The following is a 25,953-nucleotide window of genomic DNA, read 5'->3' on the forward strand; positions in this document are numbered from 1 at the left end:
ATATCAAAAGTGTATATGTGCAGGAACTAAAATGAATAGGTTTTATAAGTATAAAGACTAAAAGATAAAAATAATATAAATATAGAAACCAATTAAGTAATTAAGCCTATAAAAATTAACGTGAATGATATTTTGCAAAGTGAAAGACAAAAATGAATTAATGATCAAAATTTACGTGGTAGATATTTACAATTTAAGGAATTATATGATTTAACTTCATGTTCATTATAGGCTATAACTCCCCCACCCCACCCCACAAATTTATACATTGAATTTAGTCTTCCAATTCAATAATAACAACATCCAGTGTTATCTTTATGGGGATCTTCTATGTTAATTTGTTAAATGATTTTAAATCTGTGACACGTCTATTAATGATAAAGTACACCTAGATGACAAAAAATTCCAATTTGATAACGTCACAGTTGAACAAATAATTTGATAACCGTGGGAATAAATTGAACGGATTTTGAAATGTAGTACTCTAAGAAAATTAACTTAATTCTTGACGTAATATGATAACGCATTTTGGTTTATGAGGAGACAGGTATTGAAAACATGCTTTTGTAGTAAAAACTAGGAAAAGGGTTGTTTTTGACAGCTTTCTAGTGACGCCATAGGGTTTTTATTTATAGTGAGATGTGAGAGAAAAAAAGAAAATACAAATAAGTTTAGTAAAGTATAAAATATTGTGACGTTAAAAAAATTTGTTCAAAAAACCAGACTATAATTAATATATACTAACAATATAAATATTTTTTACGCTCTCGGCATTATTGAAAAACTTGGCCATGTAATGGAGTTTAATTAAAATATACTAATTTAGTAATTTTTTTATATTATTATCTAATTATAAATTGTCATATATTTTTTATTTATCATATATAATAATATTATTATTTTTTATAATAATTACTTTAAAAATATACATAATTTCAAATTGATCAACATTTACATTGGTAACATATAATTAAACTCTAATTGAAAATTGAGTAATAGTTACTTAAAAATCATATTTAAGATGTTTTCAATGTTATTCAAGGATGAATGAAGTATAGACTGATGGACATGTAACATCCAAGATGAACATACACATGAATGAGTCTAAAGATTGTGTAGGTATAAGATTATAAATTGAAAATGACTCAAAGAAATTAATTGGTACCACCCATTTTAACATTTCTAATTTTTGGTAGTTTATCACTTAAGAACTTTACAGTTAAATATGTTTAGCTTTTAACAATTATATGATGAGTGACCTTCTACGAAATTTACAAGGAAACTTGTGAGTGAAGACAAAACATGCTATAAAGTTTTGTGTTGATTTGTGGGAAGAGACAATAATCCCCAAAGAAGCCAAATTAGTTGTCAATGTTTCAGAAATGACCATCTACAGAGGATTTTGACTAATAAAAATGTTAAGTGAAGAGTTATCGTATGTGTAAAGTGTTGTAGGATGAGTCGTCGAAATGCCGACTTATAGGATCTTCTAAGTTGGTGGTGTACTTTTTTTTAAACTATTAGTATTAGTATGTAATTCAAATTAAACCTTGTGATAACTCTTTTAAAATTTTATATATAGATTGCTACTTAATTGTTTAATTATGTAAATTTTCTTTAAATCAATAATATTGAAATTAAACTAAAAACCTTGTCATTCATCTTTTGTTAAAGTTAATGCATGTGCGATTGTGCCTACGTGGCACTTGATGGTGCACACATGGATGGTGTGTCTATGACAGATGATATACATGAAACACTTCATTTAGAGACTAAAATGACAATAAATATACATCATTAGTTATCACATATTCATTGGATTGTCTTATGTTATCCACATGTGCATTGTCAATTGCCAAGGAAATATACTTCATTTAGAGACCAAAATGACAATAAATATACATCATTAGCTATCACATATTCATTGGATTGTCTTATGTTATCCACATGTGCATTGTCAACTGCCAAGGAGATAGATAAGGTGCCACATAAAAACGAGCTTAGCTTTAATGAAAGTCTTTCAGTGACAGACAAATTACACAGTGAGAAACCATTTTGATACATTTAGGGACTTAATTAAGTGACAGGAAATTACACCCTAAAGATCAAAATGGTTGTATACTTGTAAAAAAAATCTTTATATTGTATGGATATACTTGAATTTTTTTATAGAAAAGTTAATAATCTTACTATAAATAACAATTTATATAACAATGATAGTATAAAAAACTTTTACACTCTTATTGCATTCTAGCTAATTCAAAAGTAACATGTTGGTCCAATTATATCTGGGTTTGAATTGTTTAAACAAAGTCTTGAGAGTTCGAGTTTTGTGAATGGAAAAAACATGGTTGAGAAACCTAAATTTTAGGGAAGAGATTAGTCATTTACAAAGCCCATAAATATTTTGTATTGTTGTAATGACAATTTTTTTTTCAAAAGTAATACATGGCAATGCATTCATGGAAAGCAATTCAATGGGAGTGGACAACACTCAGCAGTGATATCATGTACAACCAAAGTATGGACCGCGTGGTTGAAAATGAAACAAGGCTTACACTATTGACAAAGACTCAAGAGGAGAGCTCACTGGTTGCCAGGGCCAATCGGTTACATATGACAACTTTGACAGTAGTACCATGTACGATATATTACCCAAATTGTGTGTCCAAATTCAGCTTCCTATTCATGACATGGATTTCTAAGACCATATTATAAAATTAATTTAATCATTGCAATAAAAAAATCCCAACAATGAGATTAGCATTGGTGTTGAGTGTTGACATTTTAGGAGGGGCTGCGTAATAAGAGGTGAATTAGCACTGGTATTTGAAATTGTTTATTGCAAGTCTAGCAGAGAGTTGTTTGGTTTGTATAAAAGGGTATATGTTATGTTATTAGTACTTACTACATAGTACCATATATATATATATATGGACTATGGAATTGTTTGAGATTGAAGTAGGTCTAGTGGAGAATAGTGATGGAGGCCATGTTAAAATTGTCTAGTCTTTGTGGTCAAGAGATAGATGATAAGAGAGATACTTCCATTTGCTCAGAAGAGGACTTGTGTATTGAAAAGGGTAGTAAGGTATATGCGAATTCTTTGTAGCTCAAATTCTTTCTTCTTTTGAAACTTTATTTTGCTTCTCATCATTGATTTTGACCTTGGTTTCTCATGAACATCTTTTTACTTCTGTACCAACTTAAACCACAGGAGTAATTAACTGACTTTTCCACTTCAAATTAATCGTTCTTTCAGTTTGCTACTTCTCAAGTTGCCTTAGCATCTTTCTTCCCTTTATTACCATGTTTATAAGTATTGGTATAATTAGGTCCATTTAAACCTTTATTTATATAATTTGCTGATAAATATACAAAGAATGCTGTCGAGTTAATGCAAACAATAGGAAAAGTAGCAGATTAGTGATTTATTTTTTTATGTGTAAATGTTAGTTGTTAGTTTGTTAATTTTGTTAGGAAAGAGAATTAAACCTGTAACCTTTTTCCCCCTTTCCTTCTTCCTTATCCATTCAACCCACCTTATATCTCTAGCATATTAGTGAATTTGATTAGAAATCACATAATAATATTTTGAATATGTTAAATACTTTACTACTGTTGTGTTAATACTTATGGGAACTACTCTGTAGTTTGGCTTTGGCATAAAATTATTACAATCTGACACACAAATAAGAATTAAGAAGAAAGTTTTTCTTCTAATTTCAAGCCTATTGTTGTCTTTGAAAATTTGTAGGTGACCAATAATTTTATGCTATTTTTTTTTAAATATAGGAAGATAAACTTGAATCTGCTAAAGCTGAGATGAGTAAGGTGAAGGAGGAGAATGAAAGATTGAAGATGATGATAGAAAGAGTAGGAAAGAATTACCATTCTCTTCAACTTCGTTTCTTTGACATCCTTCATAGAGAAACTTCAAACAAAGGTGTGGAAGATTCAGCTGTTTCCCTTGATGAAGTGGAGGAACCTAAGCTTGTGTCACTTTGTCTTGGAACAAGTCCATGGGAGCATAAAAAGGATGGAATAATCTGTAACTCTAGCAAACATAAAGAAAATGAAGATTTGGAAGCCAGCCTTACCCTTGGTTTAGACTGCAAAGGTGTGTCTTCAAAGGAACAGGTATCTGATATGAACACCTCAGAAGAAAAGGAAGAAGATTCAACAAATAAATTAGTAAGGACCAAAGATGGAGGTGATGAAATTTCAGAGATAACACCCCCAGCCAAGAGGGCTAGAGTTTGTGTCAGAGCAAGATGTGATAGTCCCGTTGTAAGTGTTTATGAAAAATTCTATTGCCACTACTTATATATCATGCCACCTCCATTCTAGTCTTTTCAAGGAGGTTTTTCTCAAAATTAGTAGTCTCAAATCTCTTTAGTTCCTGTAGTCTTTTTTAATTGTGGAATAACAAATGTTATGCCCTTCAAACAGATGCATGATGGATGCCAGTGGAGGAAATATGGACAGAAGATAGCAAAAGGAAATCCATGTCCAAGAGCATACTATCGTTGCACACTTGCTCCAGCATGCCCGGTTAGGAAACAGGTAAGCATCGACGTTACACCTTTAGGTCCCTGTTTGGATAAACTTCTCCCTAAGTACTTATAGGACAATAAAACAAGAAGATAAGTGAACTGAGTTTTTCCTATAAGCTACAATCAACTTGTGTATTTAACTTTTATAGAAGTTGTCTCATCTAACTTTTCCAAAAGCAAGTATAAGTTGACTGGTCTGGTTTAAGTACTTACAAATAAAAAAGGTAAAATATACTAAGCTTCTCTATAAGTTAAAATCAACTTATGCACATTAGCTTTTGGAGAAGTTAAATAAAGAGAGCTTCTACAAAAATTAAGTACGTAAGTTAATTTAGATTATGTGAGAAATTCGCTTCTTATTTTCTTGTTTTATAAGTACTTATGAAGAATATTATCACAACAGAGTTTTTATGATAAGAGAGAAGCTGAATTTATTCTTACTTCGTATTTTCTTCTCTTGTAAGTATTAAAGGGTAAAGTTTATCCAAATAGAGCTTTAAGTTAATTGTATACAATATTTAAAAAATTGATTAAGATATACAGCAGGGTTAGAATACTCAAACTCAATGCATGACCACACAGGTGCAAAGATGTGCTGATGACATGTCCATCTTAATCACCACATATGAAGGAACTCACAACCACCCAATTCCAGCTTCAGCCACAGCCATGGCTTCCACCACTTCTGCTGCTGTTTCCATGTTGTTGTCAGGCTCTTCAACATCTCAGCCTACAGATCACAGTTTTGCCTATCATGCAAATTCTCCTACACTGTTCAGTGGTGTCAATTTCAGTCTTTTAGACCAACCAAGAGCAAACCAAGTCTTGTTACCAACCCCTTCCTCACATTTACTCCCAACAATCACTCTAGACCTTACTTCTACTCCATCCTATTCATTAAATCAAGGGAATTGTTTACCATCAAACTTTGCTTCAACCCCAAGATTCCCTCCATTAAGTCTAAACTTTTGGTCCCCAGAGTCCAACATTCCACTATCCTTTTGGGGCAAGGGAATTCCTAACAATGGCACTATTCCTATTGACAAAACTCACATCAAGCCATTCAATATAGGAAACCAATTTCAAGAACATTTCTACCAACATTACTTCAAGAACCAAACTCCATTCAGGGAGGCTTTGGCAGAAACACTAACCAAAGCAATCAGCACAGACACGAGTTTTCGGTCAGCGATAGCTGCTGCAGTTTCATCTATAAGGGGACAAGGATCAAGCAGTGAGAACAAGGGTGATGGAGAGGTTTTAGGTTCAGGATTGAGCTTGAAACTTGGGGAGCATCCTCAACTTGCTTCTTCCAATTCCTTGAACAAGAATGAGAAAGAATGCTTAACAGGCTACTTCAACAGATCATCATCTTCATCTTCAAGTTCTCAGGGTGGAAACTCAATGCTTCTCCAACCTCAATGGCCATTTTCTATTCGCAAGACTAGCACACCTCCTTCCAATGTTGATTACATCAACCATTGGATTTCAGAAATCAATTCTCATCATTAGTGTCTCTTGTTGTTTTTCAATTAGGACAATGTTTAGGAGCAATTCAGCTCAACTGAAATAGGCCAGCTGTACACTCAAAAACTACCTTGTCAAAGGTTCGACAATTTCATAGGATGTCAAAATAGGATATAAAGCATATACACTGAAAGTGTAAAACAGTTTTATACTGTCATCCAATCACAAATCACTGCTTGAATTATATTAAGATAATTATTTTAAAAGTCAACAAACTTATCATATATGGTAGGTTATAATTGGATAACTATGTATAAGTTTTTACACTATTGGAGTATACCTTTTTTCTCATAAAACATAAAATGCAAGTTAGGACAAAATGTGATACCTAAAAATCAATCATGTCACTCTTGACATGGCCACCACAATCTTGTCATTTCGCTTCGTTTTTGTAAGTTGTAACACTCCAACACAGCTAAGTTGAAGGAAGGTGAAAGCCGTGTAATGTTCATTTTGGTTTGCTCAAAAGATCAATGAAGCTATGCATGACAGTTAGCTCTCAGCTGAGTTTTGCAAAGAGCAGATACATTAAATTGCTGATTATAGGATAAATTACACTCTAACCCTTGAAGTTTTTTGAGATTGCACACAACTTGTTTTTAATGTTTATAGCAACCTCTCTTGTAGGGTGCACATTGTGATGTTTTTCAAACAATCAAGGGGTGCCAGTCTAATATTTTTTTAAACAATTAAGGGAAGTCAATCTAAGAATATAAAAGGAGTATGGAAAAAAAAACTGACGAAATTTCAGAAAGTGTCGGTGTAATTTATTCTAGTTTAAAACATTAATGTCTACTACAAATAATATGTTAAAAGAGTGTGTTGAACAATGCACAACTAAACTTTCTCCCTTTAAAAAAAAAAAACTAAAATTTCTCATTTATCTGGATATATTACCTCATGGCCTTAAAACTGGTCAAACAGTGTGGAAGCACCCATCATTTCCTCTTGAGGAACCGAAATTCTGGAAGTAACCATGTACCATGTTATTGCTGAGGAATTTCACTTCTTCAAACATATTATGCTCATTGTGTCGTGCATATAGTATGTCTCTCAACAAGTTTATTAGTAGAAACTAGTTGAATTAGTACCTCTGTATTTTTATATAATGTTGTTTGTTTTTTATTTTTTAAATAAAAAAAGCAGTTGAAGAAAGTAATAACAACCACAGTGACATTGTGAAGGTTTGAGAAGGAAATGAAAATAATTATATATATTGAAGGGTAATTTAGGAATATGAAATGTGTAAAAAAAAAGGGATAAAACTCAATCAAAGACCTAAAACCAAATGCAGGGAATATCTTGTAACGCTGGAAGCCTTGCTTCCATAAAAAGCCGCTTCCAATCTTTTTCACTCCTATCTTTTCCATTGAGATAGGTCATCATAACTATATCAAATAAAAGCTTCAGTTCAGTTATTTCATGCTCATCTTGTTTTTTATTTATCACTAATCTATAATCTATGATGGTCACTTTCCCTGAAATAGCTTCTTTACAATTTTTTAGTATCTTTATGCAATCTTCATCGCCCCAATTGTGTAATATACCCACTAAAAAAATCCGACAATAAATAGAGTATAAAGGGTCAATAATAACTTCAGTAATGATTTATTTGCCTTAATAAATGAGATTTAAACATGTATTAGAAGCTAGAGAAAGCAAGTTATCACAATTCAAATTTTTGTGCATACCTTGAGTAAAACTGCATCAGCTTGAAGGACAGATTTAAACATGTTCCACCTAACAAAACTCAAATTGTTGCTCCAGTTAACCCTGCAATAACTTGTGGAAGGTTCAAAACTATGTATTTTAACTGAGGAAATGCCTCACAAATATTCTTAGCTGTGTTTCCTGTTGCATCACCAATATTATCAACTATGGAATCCAGTTCCAGCCCTTCAAAAACTGAAAAATAAAAAAAATCTTATATTAAATTATTTTTTAGTTGCTCATAACACTTATTTTCACGCGATTTTCACCATGTTTCACTCTTTTTTTAATCAATACTTTAGTTGGATTTTATAGTTTTCATATAAATAATTTTAATAGAATAATTTTTACATCTCAAATTAGTCAAAAAAAAGATTAGAAATCACATCCCAAAATTAAAAACCATCATTATTTTAAAATAATCATTTTTACTCACTTTATAAACATAAATTAAAACTTTTAAAATATAAAAGTACAAATTAAACAAAAACTAAAATATAAAAGATCAAACATATAATTTAGTCAATGTAGTTGTATATTCATAATCATATTATTAATATAATACACTATTAATGTAAATTCATAATATTTATAATAATAATAATAATTTTCATTGAACATCATATAATAATTTTTTTTACTGATGTATAATAAATAAATGTTAATTCATAAAATAAATAAATAAATAAATAATACAGTCACCGATAAGTCACCGATAAGTCACCGATAAATAAATAAATAAATGTTTATCCGGACCACAAGCTTTCGTAATGAATTTGCTTCTCTGTTTCTTATTTTTTTTTTAAATAGCAGAAAATCTTAATTAATTACCCAAGTGTTTTAGCATCTCTATAATGTCACCGATAAGTCAATAGAAAATAAATAAATAATACAGTCTAAAGTTTTTTTATTCTCTTATATTATCACAAATTATTATATGTATTATATTACATAAATCAACTTATATAAAATTGTATTGATATGTAGTCTTAGATGGAAAGATTTAAATATCAAATTGTGTTAAATATTTCAAAAGAAAAATTTATTATTTATAATAATCTTATTTAACTCGAATATAATTACAGTCTATAGAAAATACATATAATCGTTAATAAAAAAATTCAAACAATTATATATATTAAATTTGTTAATTTTTATATTATTTATCTTAAAATCATGTCAATTATTATTTCTAATTGATTGATTGATGGTGTAAATTTTTTTTTCATTGACTACGAATGTTTATTAAATTCTAAATAATGAATATATTTTTTGACATAAATCACATGTATTTTTTTTATTAAAAACAATTATTTTCAAGTTGAACATCATTGACGGTGTGTGCCTCTTATCCTTTAGTCAATCATTCAAAGATATATACTATTTAATTAAAATAAGAATATGCAAGTATTAATATTTTATGTAACTCATGACCCGCGTTATAATAAATTCATTGACTTTGGAGCACCGCAGGATATGACAACTAAGAATAAGAAGGTCCTAATACAATGTGTCAGAGCCACCCTCTTAATATAAACTGCAAGCCACAAGCAACAAAACACCTTAAACTTTTGCATTGACATTGCAAACTGTTTTTCTCTCTTAGCTTAAAAGTTCTCTCTTGCTATCCCTCCTCCATTAACCCCATTAATAATAAGCACCATCAATTTCCTTAATTGCTTCATATATAGGAAAATACAATGACCAAGATCTTTGTGCTGTTATGTCTGCTCTTCTTAGCTTCTTCTGGGTTTGTCCATGGCTCTTCTAAGAAGGATCATATTAGGTTATTTGAGCTCAAGAAAGGTGATTTTTCTATAAAGGTCACCAATTGGGGTGCAACACTTGTGTCCGTAATACTTCCCGATAAGAATGGTACGTACCTATGCATTTACTTAGTGTCCAAAAACTTTCAATTTTAACTAATTGCTTTTCTTTTTTTGTGCATTGTGCATTTTTAACACACTGTTAATTTTCTTTCTCTTTTGAAGGGAAGTTGGGTGATATTGTTCTTGGATATGATTCTCCCAAGGCATACACAGTAAGTCATAAAATATATATAAACATTTTCCTTGAATATGTTCATTTTGAATGATCTGTTTACAATTACATTTTCTGCTTTCTTTTGTTGTGAAATTTATGAGATAAGGATAAAGCTTTTCAATAATATATTCAATGCTCTTCAACTTGAATTGATTCACACATGATCTTTTCCAACGACGGCACAGTTTTGTTTTGAGACAATATTATGTTCTGTATTGTGCTTATAATTTTATTTATCGATTAATTTTAATTTTTTCAATAACATAAGAATTAAGATTAGGGAGATAAAATAGAAAGCTTTTATCGAAAAAGAGAGAAAATAAATAAATAAATATTTTTATATGAAAAATATTTCAGTGGTTTTTATATGATAAAAATTAAAATTAAAAAGTATTTATCAAATCAATATTTATTTTTTAAGACTGCTAACAGTTTTAATTACCAGAAATAGGTTTACTGGTTTGTAGCTTGTCGAATGATTATTATATGCTAAGTGAAAAATCTAAAAGTAAAAGATATATTTACTTTTCTTAAGTAGCTTGAATTTGAATTTTATGCATAAAAATTTCACTAAATATCAATTTGACCATATCGTATATACGATCGATATAAACAAAAGGAGGACAAAAAGTCAAAGTGACTAGACATTAATTGGCTTTTGGATAGGAATAATTAATTTAAAGTTTATTCGTAAATGTGAAAATATAGTTTTTAAGTCTGATCTAGACCCATGCATTGAGGAAAAAAGTACATACATGTTTAGTCAACACGTTGGGATAATTTATTCAATATGAAGTTTTTTAAATTTGAAGTAGGTCAATACGAAATTAATATTGATAAATAATAAATTAAAAACGACTTAAAAAATTGAATTTCTCTTTCTTCTTTTATAACATAAAATAAAATAAAAAATGGATGTACACCTACAAAATAGATAGGATAATTCACTAGGATCAGCTTAATAACGAGAACATTAAGATAATATGCATATGAGATCTTAGTTTTAATTAATTCTTGCCGTTACTTTACTGTACACCTAGAAAAGGAAAAACATAGATATGATTAGATATTTTTTAAAGAGTTTAATTTTTGTTTACACTATTAATCAATTACAAATTATTTTAAAATAATTATTATAAAAATTAATAAAATTATTATATATCCCAATATTATAAAAATAAAAAAGAAAGGTAGGATTGAAAGAGTAAATCTTATACAGATGAAAAAATAACTAGAACTGCCAAAATATTTGCAGAATGATACATCATACTTTGGAGCTACTGTGGGCCGGGTTGCTAACAGAATTGGAGGAGCTCAGTTCACTCTAAATGGAATCCATTACAAATTAGTTGCTAATGAAGGAAACAACACACTTCATTGTACGTACACTTTGTTTTACCATATATTGTTGAACACAATTTTTCTCTCATATATGATGCTGCAAGGCTTGTGCAAATCCACAATTGCAATTTAAAATCTTTGCTCATATATATGTTTGCTTTAATTGCCACATATCTCATAGAAATACTAACTCATATCTGATTGACCTTAATTAGCTGGACCCAAAGCATTCAGTGATGTTCTTTGGAAAGTGACAAGGTACATAAAAGATGATGACAAACCCAGAATCACCTTCAGTTATCACAGTTATGATGGTGAAGGAGGTAAGTAATTAAGCATTGTCATTAACTTCATTTCTTTAATGTTGCTAAACTATGAATTAGCCTATATTTATATTTAGAGAAAATACTCTTGTGACTCCGTGTTACTCACTATTTAATCATTGTGGTAAGTTTGTTGGATAGCTAACTTAAACTCACTATATTTATCATGATTTTTGATTGGTTGAGAATGTAATTATACTCTTATAATTATGATAAGAAATGAATCTAATTATGTATGTATATACTGAGTTTAATTTTTATGTACAATTAATGTAAATCATAGTTAATATAACTTTTAAGATAATTATTAAAAAAAATTAATAAACTTACTATACATAACAATTTATTATTAGATAATAAGGTAAAAACTCTTTACACTTTAACTTTAAGTGTATACACTATTAACATGTAGTATACATTTATGATTTCAATTATAATTGAATACTATTTGTGTTTCAGGATTTCCTGGGGACCTCCTAGTAACTGTGAGCTACATTCTTGGGAAAAACTCATTAAGCATAATCATGAAAGCAAAAGCTCTGAACAAGCCTACCCCAGTGAACATGGTGAACCATGCTTACTGGAACCTAGGAAACCACAACAGTGGCAACATTCTAGATGAAGTGGTTCAGATCTTTGGATCCCAAGTCACACTATTTGATGACAATCTCATTCCCACAGGCCAATATGCCTCAGTTAGAGGAACCCCAAATGATTTCCTTGAGCCACACATTGTTGGAGAAAGGATCAACCAATTGCCTAAGACAAATGGCTATAACATCAACTATGTGCTTGATGGTGAAAAAGGCAATGCAGAGATTAAGCTGGCAGCTATAGCGGTGGATAAGAAGTCAGGGAGAGTGATGAAGCTCTTCACAAATGCTCCTGGTTTGCAGTTTTACACTGCTAATTTTGTCAAGAATGACAAGGGAAAAGGAGGGTTTGTTTATCAGCCACGTTCAGCACTTTGTTTGGAGAGTCAAGCATTTCCTGACTCCGTGAATCACCCTAATTTTCCATCAACTATTGTGACCCCAGATAAGCCTTACAAGCATGTCATGTTGCTTAAGTTTTCCACCAAAGTTCCATATGCTTTTTCACAGTTCTAATTAGAATTGTGTGCTTTGATGAACCACTTTTTATGTGTTTGGTATCAATGTATAGCACGACTCTTTTTGTGCTCTTGCAAAACTTGGCTTGGGTTCATTAAAATGAATAAGAGATATTTCAATTTTATGTATTTATTGTTATTTAACCATACCATTGAAATATTTCAATTAGTATAATTATTATTGGTAAATCTCTATTAAAAGAGGTAGTAGTCATGTATCTCAAATAAAATTAATTTATTTCCAAAAGAAAATAATAGCTAGATAAAAAGTCTAATGTTATAATTATTATTACTCAATCACTAACAAATGTTTTTATCCAATATAGAGAAATCAATAGAAAAAATAAATTCTTTATTACATAATAGATTTGATTTGATTATTAATAGAGTGAATAGATATGTTATTCTTGAAATATCTCTTCTCTTTTAAAATCTTTGTGTAATGTGTATCTCCACCAATTAGGATCCTAAAATAGATGAAATAAACACTAAAGTAAATTTTTGTTAAAGAATAAAATCTTATTAGGATTATCCGGTTCATCCTTTGAAATCATATTACATCCGAGATATAATGAAATAAGATGAATTATGACTATATTTTGTAAGTGCATAATCATTTATAATAAATTCACTATTTTTTTTATTTTCCAATTTATATCCATACATTTTACTTCTCACTACTTGATTGGTCGTTAGAAGTTGATTCAGCTAAAATTCAAGCCCCTTCCTTGGTCTTGGATGTAAACGTGTGGGCAACAAAGTACACTCGCAACCCAATAGGCCACTAGCCAATAACTAGTTTCAGTTTGGGCCAATGTCATGTGACTCAGTCCAAAAAAAAAAAAAGGTCAAGTGACTCAAACAGATGAGGTGCGGTGCAATGCTGTGCTGTGGAGCCACAAGAAAACAGAAAAACATAAAAATTAAAAAATGAGGTGACTGAGGTTGCTTGTTGCTGACACAGTTGCAGAGTAACAACATAAGATGGCAGTGTTGTCTCATGTTTGCAGTTGCATCTCACACTCCACTCTCTTCACTTCAACTGCACCTTCTTCATCTCTATCTGTTTCACCAACCACTTTCCTTCAATTGTCTTCGTTCTCCACCGAGTCAACGTGGAACAACATTCGTAGAACAAACCTTTGTTCCAACGTTAATTCTCTTCGTTATTCTGGGAAGACCCTTTTGCGGCATAGGCATAAATATTACAACCCTTGTTCTTCAATGGCTTCATCGTTGGATGAGAGTGGTAAACGATCCAAGAGAGTTTGGATATGGACCAGCAACAAGCAGGTCATGACTGCAGCAGTAGAGAGAGGATGGAACACTTTCGTTTTCCCATCACACCATCGACAACTTGCTCATGATTGGTCTTGTAAGTTCTTCATTCCCAAGGAAATTCTATTATCCATTTGTGTGTGTGTTTGTGTTTTTTCCGGTTTGAATTTAATTTTGATAGACTGTAATGTAAAATTATTTACAATGTGAATCAATTAGGAATTACTGTGAATTCAAAATACATCTTGCTAACCAGTCCTTAGGACACTGGTTAAGGAATTAAAAAAAGAAATTTTTTAATGCGTAAACCATAGAGAAGTGCAAACAATCATTGGAACACAATTTTACGTATCCCAATAAAAAACTTTCTACTCTTAGTTCCTTATTCACTGCCCTTGCAGCACTGGTTCCTGGTTAGCATTTGCCTAAATATAAAAGTTAGCAATCTGGTCTGAAATCCATGATTGAATGCAAACAAAACAGATAACAAAAGCCTAATCCCACTAGGTGAGGTTGACTATATGAATCATACTATGTTTTTCAACTTGGTTAAAGAGCAAATTTTCAGAGATATTATTCACCATGAGATTCTTCTTGAGTCTTAACAATTCTCTCCAATATCTTTCTAGGTCTCCCTCTCCCCTTTTTCATTGTTAATTATGTTAGGTCATCAACACACAACGTAAAACTTGTCAATATACTGAATATGTACCATGATTGAAGAATTCATTCTAATAAGTTCAATTTGTTAATACATGATAGTGGGAAAATGTTTTGTAGTGACACTGGATCAAAATTAAATCCCTTTAGTGTTCGCCATAAGATAAGATGACTACAATTGTTTTGTAGATAATAGATTTTTTGGTTGAGTAAAATGGAGTTTGTGTTATTGGTGGACTGGATAGTGTACTGCTAGCATGTCTAATTTTATGAATTTGGAATTTTGGTCTTGATGGGGTACAGCCATTGCGGTAATATGCCCTCTTTTTGTTAATGAGGGAGAGGTTTTGGATGGACAGAATAAAAGGGTAGCCACAATTTTTGACGTTTCAACCCCGGAGGAACTAGAGGAACTTAGACCAGAGAATGAGCAGGCAGAGAATATTGTAGTTAATTTACTAGATTGGCAGGTATGTTCGTTGTTGATTGCTATAAGAATTATAATGGAATAGTTTGCACACTTGTTATCCATTGATGATATTTTCTATAGTTTATATACCAATTTGCTTTGCAAGAAGAAAAGATCAATCTTTTTTTCATGGTTAATGTGGAATGAGATGTCAGTCCTATTTAAGCTTATATTGGGAGCCTAGAGATTTTGCATGTTTATGCTCTAGTTCTAGCTCATGGTTTCCTTTTATAAGTTAGATATAGGCTAGGAATAGGGCATCAGTTGTAATCAACAATATGTTGGAAATGTGTTGTATATAACATCAGCCAGTTCAGTACTTCAGTTAGCTATGAAATTGGTATGATTGATTGATCAACCAAAAAATGTGTTTGATTCTTTGATTAATTTTATGGGTATTATTATTCTTATTCTTATGATGATGATGATAACTCCTACCCTTTATATGGATGATATTCTATCTATGTCTGTCAACCATAATATTATGGATGTGATTGAACCAATATAAATTGATTCAAAATATGATTATGTTCTGTGGTGATTCTAAGACCTCCATTTTAACTCTTGATGACTTTGACTGCATCACCTAAAAAATTGTTCTTTTTCTAGCTTGATCTTATCTGACTTCAATTACTGCAACAAAATCTATTGTCCTCATTTTCAATAATTTTCTTTGTCTGCAATTGCTTAGGTAATACCTGCTGAAAATATAATAGCTGCATTTCAAAGAAGCCAAAATACTGTGTTTGCCATCTCTAATAATACATCTGAAGCTCAGGTGTTTCTTGAGGTATATACTAGGAGGAGACTAATGAAGTAAACTTTTCAGAGTTGAAGCTCGTGTGACTGTATATAATTGTACTCTTTTGCTTTCAGCTTTAACTCTCTTCTCACAGTTGCAACCCTTGGATGTTATAGGCACTTGAACATGGTTTAGATGGCATAATTATGAAAGTTGAAGATGTTGAACCTGTTCTCGAGCTAAAGGTATTCTGTACCTAGATGAGACTTCTTCAGTAATGAGACTTGACCTCTTATTTCAGTTGGAAACTTTCAGGAATATTTCGACAGAAGAATGGAAGAAAGCAATCTACTGAGCTTGACCAAAGCCACTGTAACACATATTCAAGCAGCTGGAATGGGTGATCGCGTTTGTGTAGATCTCTGCAGTCTCATGAGACCTGGTGAAGGACTTCTTGTATGTATCTGTTTCCTTTGCAACAGTTAAATTATTTCTTGTCTAATCTAGTGAAGCTGCCATTCTTATTGTCCTATTATTTTCAACAGGTTGGATCTTTTGCCAGAGGATTATTTCTTGTTCACTCGGAATGCTTGGAGTCAAATTACATTGCAAGCAGGCCGTTTCGGGTGAATGCAGTAAGTTGTGCATTCAAGGCTTGAACTTGAGATTAATATATTCATTTCCTTTGATCTTGGATAAAATTACCTCTCTTATCATCAAAATTCATAACAATGGGGCGATAGTGTGAGACCAGCAGTCAAAAACCTGCTTGGGAAAATTTGTGATGATGTGTGTAATTCTCACCATCTGAAGTGGATCAATGTATGTACACTTTTGTATAAAAGTTAATCATTAGTGTCAAGCAATTTAAAGATTGGATAACATTTATAATCATTATAAAATATATTTATTGTTGCTATTGGATGTAAAGAGTTTTTATTAATAGGGAAACTTTGCTTTGCACTAAATCAGGAATGTTGAACATGTTCAAGAGGTAGTGTCAGCACAGATTGTGCCATCAGTACCCTTGTAATCTGATAGCTGAAGTTGTTCTAACCTTGTGTGTCACAAAAAGTAGTTTAATTCAGCCTATTTACTTTCTTGAAGATGAAGATTTGATGTTTTTAATATTTTTATTTCTTTTTGCATTCAAAGTGTTTTGGAATTTCTAGTTTAAAAAGTTAATTATGTTGTCAATAGAAGTTGTATGAATTCTTTTTAACCAATTACTTATCATAACAGGGACCAGTGCATGCCTATGTTGCTGTTCCAGGAGGCAGAACATGCTACCTGTCAGAATTAAAATCAGGAAAAGAAGTGATTATAGTTGATCATCAGGGTCGGCAACGAATTGCAATTGTTGGGCGTGTAAAGATAGAAAGTAGACCACTAATCCTTGTGGAGGCAAAGGTTTGTGTATGCATTATTGGAAAAAATTGTTTGAAAAGTGTTTCTTTATATTTTTTAACTTGATTTCTTTAATGAGTCTGCTGTGGTACATTTCCTCTGGAATATATCACGCTAATCTAAAACATATATTCTTAAGGATGTAGCAGTTGATAATACAAAGTAATATTCTTAAGGGTTGTTTGGAAATTCCTAAAATCTAGATATCGAAGTGGAATGAGTCAGCTTTTAACAACAGTTCCTATGAAAACCAATTTTGAGATAAAACTGATTCTTGAAAAAACCACTTCAAAGTTGGTTTTTTTCCTAGTCCAACTTTTTTTCTTCTTCTCCTTATACTCTTTCTTCCACTTCATTTCCCCCTTGTCCTCTACAACTAGATCTAAGGGTGGTTATTGTATAAGATACACTTTCATCAATAAAAATACCAACAAACTTAATGATTGTACATTAAGATTGAATTTCAAATGTGAAAGCTGCATTGAATGCTGATCAACTTTTTGCAAATGTTTAATTTATATAACCATAATTCTTTTGTATCTTATAGATCTATTGTATGAAATTCAGGAGCTGAAAATATAAGTGCTATAGTGTATGCAATATGCATTTGAACCTGAAGCATAAATAAATTGGTCAGATTTTTACATGGAACTATAAGTAGTTTTCTCCACAAAACTGTCTTCATGGTTATAGAACCTAAATGCAGAGTTTTGGAATGAGGGTGAAGATAAAAGTTCAAAAATTGTTATGCAGGGTTTTGGAAACTTAGATAATGATAATTTATACCAGGATATCTGTTATACATAGTAACTGGTTGAATAGACTACTTATGTCTGCTACTTAGTTTGTTGAATGGGTATTAACCGTGTTGGTCAAATGTTTCCGCTCTGCATCAATATTGTAAAATTATGGTTGAACATTGTATGGCAGTAAAGAACAAAAATTTCGTTGTCCTGTAAGCTACTCATTATATTTTTCAGGTACTTTTATTGCTGTTTGCTGATTACCTATCCAAAAATCATATTTGGTAATAATAATTATGTAATTTCAGATAGAATCAGATAATCAATCTATCAGCATCCTTTTACAGAATGCTGAAACAGTTGCCTTGGTTTGTACACCACAAGGTAATTCAGTCAATTTTTATTTTTATTTTTTCTGGTAGTTTGTTGAGCTTCCTGAAGTGTTGTCTATTGCCCTATTCAGGAAATACACTGTTAAAAACATCCATTCCTGTGACCTCACTAAAAGTTGGAGATGAAATTCTGTTGAGAGTACAAGGAGGTGCTCGGCATACAGGAATAGAGATTCAAGAATTTATAGTTGAGAAATGAACTAGTAATAAATAATGTATTCAAGTTGTAATATTCATTCATTCAATTTGTAAACTTATTTTCTCCTTGCAGCTATGATGGTAGGATAGATTATGATCTGGCCAGAGACATTGAAAAGGGCCAGCTATGTTTTGTTCTACACAATGGCATTGAAGCTGTTGAGGGTTTGCACGGGATACATCTAAACTAAACATGTTGCAGAAATTTTCTCCATAATTTATAGCAACTCCAATTGAACATTTTGTGTCAGCGGTTATGTTATCACTTCTCAGAGTGTGTAAATTTTGATTTACCACTTCCATTGAACATATAATTAATCAGTCTGTATTATAAAACAATAAAAAATAAAGTTGATATTTCATTTAGAAAAATAGTTTACATTAGATCTTAGACCTTATGATGATGGCATAACTGAAAATGAAAATAGCCGAAGTGGCACAGGGAAACTTTCTGTTTTACTGTTTGAGCATCCGTTCCACACTTTCCTAAAAACGAAATGTGATTGAAAATATTTGAAGGATTCACGTACGGAGATTGAATGCTTATACAAACACATCCTAACTGGTTTAAGTTTACCAGTTTTTAACATTGATTTTGCTTTTGTACATGCATTAGGTCTAAATTCTGAAACTCTTGTAATCAATTCAACTTACCAATGATAGTAAATTGAGAAAATTCAGATGGCTTGTAATATTCATAAAAAAGATGACAGTATATAACACAGTAAAGATGTAATTAAAATGTTAACCCTTTTATCATATGTAGCCGGCCACTACATCTTTAGAGGTAAACTTACTGTGTTTTACAACATTTGGTAAAACTGTTATAAGTGGTTAGGTATCTGGTGCTTCCGACCATCAAGCATGTGAATCAACTGACGTGAAATTATTCGAGCTTAATCATAGGGATTGGGTTTGAGTCCCGGATACCTATAGTGGTTTTGTCCGTTTTGAACAACATTGCCTCCCGTGGAGGATACACTTCTGAAATTGCTTCTTCACTTCCTATATTACTTTTGGAATTATTATTCTGAAAACAATTCGGAAAGAAAGTGCAGGAAGCAATTGCCCGAGTTAGACGCCTACATTAAAAGTATAAATTAGACGAGAGTGAGGAGACTATAAAACCTGTGTACACAAAGACATGCATATAATTATATCATGATAGCATGCACCTATGTAAATCTGGGTGGGACACTATGTTAAATAATCGTCTTTATATATAGTCACATTTGTAAGAAAGTATCCATCCTAGATAGAGCTGAGTGTCAACCTTAGCACACTTGTATGCTCTCTCATTCTTATTCTCCTAATTTGCAATTTGGTCCAAAAATAAAGAGGATTGCTAAGAGCTAGATTAAGAAGACAAGTTAGTTGACATAAAAAAAAGAAAAAAGAAGACAAGTTAGAGACTTAGAGTACAACAACACATGGCTCAAAGAAAGGATGTTGTTGGACTATATCAATCTAATAACTCTTAATAGTCTGGCTAACAACATTGTTAGCCTCGTGATTACAAAACGCCAACAACTTTGAATTGAAGCCAATTTTTAAAACTGGACAATTCAGCATGGTGATTCCACCACTAGATTTCAGAAAAAAAATAATAGTTATGTACAGTGGTTCACAAGAAACTGGACAACAACAGGTTGAAATGTAATTTTGGGCAACATATAATAGGAAATTATAAATGCATAACAAGAAAGCTTAGAAAGTATGACAATTTTAAAATTCAGTCTTAAACTTGACTAAACACACACATGCATATCTCATCTCATGCTTGTCTAACACTAGGGTTGTATCAAGGTTTTTAAAAATGGTCGTCTGCGACCGTGATTTGGACTGCAATACCAAGGTTTTTTAACTGTCGCTACAACTGCAACTGAGATCACAACTGTCGCATTTGTCTGTGATATCAACAAACACGATGAAACCACAATGTGACTGTGGTTGGTATTTAAAATCTTGGGTTGGATGAAGAAGATGCAACAGTAGGATTGGATGAAGATCCAACACCAGGATTTGGAAGAGGTAGAGGATAAGCTTGAAAGTGCCTTGGAACGTTTGGTGATTGACCAGTTCTGGGGCCATACTTGTTTGCACCACCATGGTTGGAGGGGCCAACATGCAATCTTTTAAGTGAGCTTGAGGAAATTGAGATTGAGGAAACTGATGAGGTTGTGGGACAAGGATGATCAGAAACCATGTCATTATCATCATGAAAAAGAGGCAAAGACTTCAACTCACGAACCACTTCACTCATAAGGGGTCTTGATTTAGGATTATGGCGAATACAGTGAGTGGCCAACCACATTACTCTACGAGCACTTTTCATTGGATATTGACCTTCAAGTTTAGGATCCATCAGATAGTGGAAATTATCTTTTTCCCTAAGACGAGGGCGCAACCATTCCACCAAGTTTTGCTCCTTCCTTGGCCTTCTTTGATCCATGGCTTTTCTTCCTGTCAGCATTTCAAGTAGAACCACCCCAAAGCTATAGACATCACTCTTGGAAGTAAGGTGTCCTGTGACAACAACATACATCTTTCTAAATAACAACCCCAAAGATTCCAGCCAATGGAGTAGAAACTTGCACCATATATATAAAACATTGAAGCTTAAATCATTGAAATATATTGCTTTCATGTGTAATGCATTATGTATTATGTCTAAGTGATATAATATGATAAGAAGTCATACACAGAAAGAAGAGGAAAATTAAATTCTCTGTTACCTTATAATTAGCAAAGTTTGGAGGTTTTAGTATAATTGGTTTTTGAACTAATAGTTGCATGAGTTTCCATTTAATGAAATCATGTCACTTGTTTTGCTAATTAGTAAGGAAACTTAGGTTTTATGCATTTAATGACCCAAAAGTTAATTGTACATACCAAACCCCCTACATTTATATTGGCACCGTGGCAACTCTCTAATCTAACACTTTATGTAAACAAATTCTCATCTCTTTATCTTAAAGGAGAATATATTAATAGATCCTACTGCATTGACTTCATTTAAGATTTATCATGGTAACAAATTAACTAAACATGGCCCGGACTAGGTATTTCATAAAGCTTGTGATTATATGCTACAAATGAATAGAAACATTTGGTTCAACAAAATGAGATGTTTGAGAGTATATATGCTAACCTGTCATAACATACTCAGGGGCTGCATAGCCTTGTGTTCCCATTACTTCAGTGGAAACATGAGTTTTATCTCCCATTGGAGCATCTTGCGCAAGCCCAAAGTCGGAAAGTTTTGCATTGTAGTCCTAAAATAGAATGATATGATATTATAAGAGGTAGGTAAAGGCGTTTATATGTTGAAAGTTAGCATAGTAAGAAATGGAACATTCAAGTTATTACCTCATCCAATAGGACATTAGATGTCTTGAAATCTCGAAATATTACTGGTCTTGAAGCTTCCTCATGCAAAAATGCAAGGGCATTAGCCGCACCAATTGCAATTTTAATTCTGACAGGCCATGTAAGGTGCTTAGTTGCTGCTGATACATGGCAATATTACTTGTTAATTCAACGATATATGCCTAGCATATGGATATCAATTAATTAGCCTAGTTGTTAAGCTAAATAAATTAGAAACCCATACCAAAAGAAAAAGTTACATGTAACATTATCATAAAGGTAAATTCATATGGGATTGTTCTCATTTTGTTCATTGAACGAGGACAATAAGACAAGGTAATACGAGATTAAATGAAGCACTTGTAATTCAATCCCGTAATTCCATCAGAATCTTTTTGTTGAAAAATATCATTAGAATAACAAAATATCTTCCATATTTAAAGTCAAAGGCTTAGAAATAAATTTACATTTGATTTGAAGAAAAATATGATTTTTTTTTTATCATAGATTGTTAAGAAATCGTCGGTCACTTTTCTTTTTACAATCATGCCCATAATTTGTATACGTTTTGTCCCATGAAGAATTTTCAAGAATATTCAAAGCCTCACAACAAATTTGTCTAAACTAATGTGAATGTCATTTATTGTTTTACCTGCACAATCAAGATGAAAGACTTTCACCATGCACTACTTATAGGCAACAATGACACTGTAATTTTTGTGAGATTGAAACAATGGAGAAATATTACGGCAGGTTTATTTCTAATTAAAAAAATAGTGACATTTGAGTAATTTAAAATAAAAACAAATAAAATTCTTCGAACCATACAAGCACTATAAAAATTTAACTAAATAATGCATTTATTGATATATTCAAATAAAAATTTCTACAAAACAATAAGTTGAATTTAGGACATACTCTTGAACAAATGTTTGTCTAAGCTTCTTTGACACATATACTCATATACTAACAGTCTTTTGTCATCCTCGATGCAATAGCCAACCAACCTAACCAGATTTGGATGATGAAGCTCACTAAGGTAACTAATTTCAGCCTGCCACGAATGAAATAGTGAAGAGATTAATATATATATATATATATATATATATAATGAGCAATATATACAGTAAGTTATGTAAATTATTATACTTTGTACCAAAATAAAAATGAGCAAAATTGCACCCTTAACACCTTCCCTGGTATATTGAGATTGTGTAAACTACTCTTGCCTTTTTAGCATTTACTATATTTCCCTCTGAGGACACACTTTGTTGTGTCTTTTTGCTAAATAAGGGTGACATTGTAATGTATTTAAAACATTTAAAAGGGATTACTAGAGGAGTTAAAAAGACAATATAATGTGTGCAATCTCAAGAAATCACAAGATTTGTCAATGTAATTTACCTAAAAAATGGTGAAAATGAAATAAATTGTTAGAAGATAAAGAAATATAATCAAGTTTAGAATGGTCACATACAAGCCATTCCTTGTGACCCTGAAATCCATTTGGGTTGAGGGTTTTCACTGCGACTTGAATCCCCGTTCCAGGTCGTGCTGCAAAGTTCCCATGCTCATTGACCCAACCTTTCAACACGTTTCCAAAACCCCCCACACCAAGAAAGTTCTTAGACTCAAAATTCCTAGTTGCCAACTTCAAATCATTAAAGGTGAATCTTCGAAGAAGGGAAGAAACTTCAATTATTTCCTGGTTTAAGTTGGTGGACGAGGATCTTTTTGACCTTTTGGTGGATGAGGATCTTTGAGTAACTCGTTGGTGTCTAACCATATTATTTGTAACATTTTTTCCTGCTGATTTATACGGAAAATATAAGAAAAAAAAACAAATTTAACGAACATAAAATATATATAGAGCAACAAAGAAGATCCTAAATTGCCAATTTTGTAACACATAAATATTTTTGTAATGAAAATTGTTTTAGTTAATTTTACTTCACAAGTAATTCTATTAATAGCATATATGTAGATTTGGTTAATCTTATATTAAGAAAGGAATCAGCCTTTTAATTTGTATTGGTTTCTTGAAAGAACTTTTGAAAAGAAAATATTTTTCAAAATTTAAATTCCCATTTTTTATGCTTCAACTTACTTTTGATGGGTTAATCTGATACATTTTTTTTCTAGTTTTATTTACCTTTTCGCTAAAAAAAATATGCCCTGAAAGATGTAATATATATATATATATATATATATATATATATATATATATATATATATATATATATAAGAAACATGTCGTGCTTGATATAAAATTCCAAACAAACATAACATGATTGACTAATTAATATAGAATTTATTTAAGGTTGATGGAAATGAGAAAGGGGGAGGAAGAATAAGATAAGAAAGAGAGATATGCAATTAACGGTATGCGGAAATTTTTGTGAACACCCTTTGAAGTCTCTATACTCTATAGAATGGAGAGAGATGATAAATGTAATAATATAAAAAAATAGTATCAAATGGGCATTTATACTGTTGAACGTGGGGTTCAATGACATAAGGAAACATGCATGGGATTTATCACTTTGTGACTTCTATACCAATATATTAATGTATGAATTACACAATTTCATATAAGTGTTGATTAGAAATGTTTTTTAATTGAAACAAGAAACAAGTATGAATTCTAAGAACGGTCAGAAAAGGTAGAATATATATACCTTGAACTTGTTTGTTTTTGTCATTAACGAAGTCTTTTCCTTTAGAATTGAGAAGCTTGCAACATAATAAAATTCTAAATTTCTTCCAAAATCTCTGGCCTTTTTCATAGGTACCTTGAAGAACATCTTTGAATTTTCCCGTGCTCTCCATATTTTTAACTCAGAACCCTAAAGCATTTGGCATATATGCACAAAATTCTTAAATATGAAAATAAATAAGAGAAATGCTATCTAGCAACACTTTGTAGGTGCTTGTGTGAAACAATCTTAATATACTTTAGTGTTTAAATATTGTATATGTGAGTCATTGGTTGTGTACCTTTAATAATAATAATAATAATAAATAATAATAATAATAATAATAATAAAATAATGATAGGGTGATGAAAACTAATGTTGAAAGATTATTTGTGGGAATCATTATTAAGTGTTTCATCTTGCTGGGTTGGATAGATTATTTAAGTTATAAAGAGTAAAAATAAAAGATGATAATAGTGAGACTGTTTAGAGAGTAAAAACTAAAATTGTAAAGATAACATAATATTTTAAACACAGTATTTGTTATTGGATAAAATTTGTTGAAAATCATGAAATTGTGAGTATCACACCTTATTTAATGTGTCTAAATTATAATTAACCGTAGAGTGTGTTAAAAATAATGTGTTAGAGAAAAGAATGAAAAAGTACGTTAAAGAAACTTAAATCATGTACACACTCGTCAAAACTCCAAATTTTAAAGCAAGTTAAACTAGGAAATTTGATAAATGTTGGCACATGTTCACAATTGTAGAACCAGTGAAACAATAAATTTTTTGAGAAGCAAGAGAGCTTCATCATCATGAAACCATAAACTAAACCATTTCAACAAACCCCACATGGTGAAATCAGGTTTTGCAACATTTTGATAAAAAAGGAATCAAGCATGCACACAAAGATAGAAAATGACACATCGGAGAGTGTTTGTGTTTGTTTACAAAAATTAAAGGAAAGTACTACAGTAAGTGAAAGTTATGGTGATTATTAGAAATGTGTACAGTACAGTTACCACACTCTTATTGACGTCGTGATATGAGACAACCAATAACATGTGACGCTTACTCAAGGAAAATATTCCTATATTTTTATTTATAAGATTCAAATTTAAAATAATATTTATTTTATTTTATAAAAATCAAAATTATAATATTTCTTGAATTAATTATTTTTAGATTAGAAATATTTCTCGTTAAAAAAAGAAAAAATTTATTGAGAAACAATTAAAAGAAAGAGTATTATAATGATAAAGATAATTTTAAAAAAATTATAATTTATTATTATTAACTAAGTTAATCATTTTTTTAATTTTAATAAATTAAGTAATTAGAACTTATATATAAAAATAAAGGGAGTATTAATTTTCAAAAGAG

The 25,953-nt window shown here is 31.2% G+C and overlaps 4 protein-coding genes and 1 long non-coding RNA gene across 8 annotated transcripts; 3 read left to right on the plus strand and 2 right to left on the minus strand.

Annotated features, from left to right (window-relative positions):
• The first annotated feature begins 2,870 nt into the window (after positions 1–2,870).
• On the plus strand, positions 2,871–6,267 carry LOC114398978 (probable WRKY transcription factor 72). Its single transcript, XM_028361074.1, has 4 exons — positions 2,871–3,091; positions 3,796–4,290; positions 4,453–4,566; positions 5,139–6,267. The coding sequence occupies exons 1-4, from the start codon at positions 2,984–2,986 to the stop codon at positions 6,066–6,068; spliced, it is 1,647 nt and encodes a 548-aa protein (XP_028216875.1). The 5' UTR covers positions 2,871–2,983; the 3' UTR covers positions 6,069–6,267.
• Positions 6,268–6,416: 149 nt separating this feature from the next.
• Positions 6,417–7,967, minus strand: LOC114398979. Its single transcript, XR_003663627.1, has 3 exons — positions 7,775–7,967; positions 6,981–7,047; positions 6,417–6,586 (listed from the first exon to the last, which is right to left on the minus strand). It is a non-coding gene; the product is annotated as an uncharacterized LOC114398979 (long non-coding RNA).
• A 1,354-nt stretch (positions 7,968–9,321) lies between these two features.
• On the plus strand, positions 9,322–12,742 carry LOC114399167 (aldose 1-epimerase-like). Its single transcript, XM_028361294.1, has 5 exons — positions 9,322–9,668; positions 9,785–9,834; positions 11,092–11,215; positions 11,393–11,500; positions 11,960–12,742. Exons 1-5 carry the CDS (start codon positions 9,494–9,496, stop codon positions 12,607–12,609), a joined length of 1,107 nt encoding a protein of 368 aa, XP_028217095.1. The 5' UTR covers positions 9,322–9,493; the 3' UTR covers positions 12,610–12,742.
• Positions 12,743–13,510: 768 nt separating this feature from the next.
• On the plus strand, positions 13,511–18,752 carry LOC114398941 (3-dehydroquinate synthase homolog). 4 transcript variants are annotated; one of them, XM_028361029.1, is made up of 10 exons: positions 13,512–13,986; positions 14,853–15,019; positions 15,710–15,808; positions 15,937–16,005; positions 16,076–16,216; positions 16,306–16,395; positions 17,003–17,170; positions 18,219–18,294; positions 18,374–18,489; positions 18,574–18,752. In XM_028361029.1, the coding sequence occupies exons 1-10, from the start codon at positions 13,596–13,598 to the stop codon at positions 18,577–18,579; spliced, it is 1,323 nt and encodes a 440-aa protein (XP_028216830.1). In that variant the 5' UTR covers positions 13,512–13,595; the 3' UTR covers positions 18,580–18,752. The 4 variants fall into 4 exon arrangements, with proteins under 4 accessions (XP_028216832.1, XP_028216830.1, XP_028216831.1 ...); XM_028361028.1 differs by having other exon boundaries at positions 13,513–13,986; positions 18,374–18,752; XM_028361031.1 differs by lacking the exons at positions 18,374–18,489; positions 18,574–18,752 and having other exon boundaries at positions 13,511–13,986; positions 18,148–18,273.
• A 1,556-nt stretch (positions 18,753–20,308) lies between these two features.
• On the minus strand, positions 20,309–23,674 carry LOC114398361 (probable serine/threonine-protein kinase PIX7). The gene is made up of 5 exons (XM_028360550.1): positions 23,347–23,674; positions 22,788–22,923; positions 21,870–22,006; positions 21,652–21,775; positions 20,309–21,026 (listed from the first exon to the last, which is right to left on the minus strand). The coding sequence occupies exons 1-5, from the start codon at positions 23,653–23,655 to the stop codon at positions 20,458–20,460; spliced, it is 1,275 nt and encodes a 424-aa protein (XP_028216351.1). The 5' UTR covers positions 23,656–23,674; the 3' UTR covers positions 20,309–20,457.
• Between the last annotated feature and the right edge of the window lie 2,279 nt (positions 23,675–25,953).

This window comes from Glycine soja, chromosome 19, assembly GCF_004193775.1.
Source record: "Glycine soja cultivar W05 chromosome 19, ASM419377v2, whole genome shotgun sequence".
NCBI classification, from domain to species: domain Eukaryota; kingdom Viridiplantae; phylum Streptophyta; class Magnoliopsida; order Fabales; family Fabaceae; genus Glycine; species Glycine soja.

Coding starts and splice junctions, on each gene's coding strand:
- LOC114398361 (XM_028360550.1), bottom strand. CDS start 23,655: ATGGTTAGACACCAACGAGTTACTCAAAGATCCTCATCCACCAAAAGG. Junction 22,007..22,787: donor AGACAAACATTTGTTCAAGA/GTATGTCCTAAA, acceptor ATGTATCAGCAG/CAACTAAGCACCTTACATGG. Junction 21,027..21,651: donor CCCTGAGTATGTTATGACAG/GTTAGCATATAT, acceptor TTGTTGTCACAG/GACACCTTACTTCCAAGAGT.
- LOC114399167 (XM_028361294.1), top strand. CDS start 9,494: ATGACCAAGATCTTTGTGCTGTTATGTCTGCTCTTCTTAGCTTCTTCT. Junction 9,669..9,784: donor AATACTTCCCGATAAGAATG/GTACGTACCTAT, acceptor TCTCTTTTGAAG/GGAAGTTGGGTGATATTGTT. Junction 11,216..11,392: donor AGGAAACAACACACTTCATT/GTACGTACACTT, acceptor GACCTTAATTAG/CTGGACCCAAAGCATTCAGT.
- LOC114398941 (XM_028361028.1), top strand. CDS start 13,596: ATGGCAGTGTTGTCTCATGTTTGCAGTTGCATCTCACACTCCACTCTC. Junction 15,809..15,936: donor AAGCTCAGGTGTTTCTTGAG/GTATATACTAGG, acceptor TGGATGTTATAG/GCACTTGAACATGGTTTAGA. Junction 16,396..17,002: donor GGCCGTTTCGGGTGAATGCA/GTAAGTTGTGCA, acceptor TTATCATAACAG/GGACCAGTGCATGCCTATGT.
- LOC114398978 (XM_028361074.1), top strand. CDS start 2,984: ATGGAGGCCATGTTAAAATTGTCTAGTCTTTGTGGTCAAGAGATAGAT. Junction 3,092..3,795: donor GTATTGAAAAGGGTAGTAAG/GTATATGCGAAT, acceptor TTTTAAATATAG/GAAGATAAACTTGAATCTGC. Junction 4,567..5,138: donor CATGCCCGGTTAGGAAACAG/GTAAGCATCGAC, acceptor ATGACCACACAG/GTGCAAAGATGTGCTGATGA.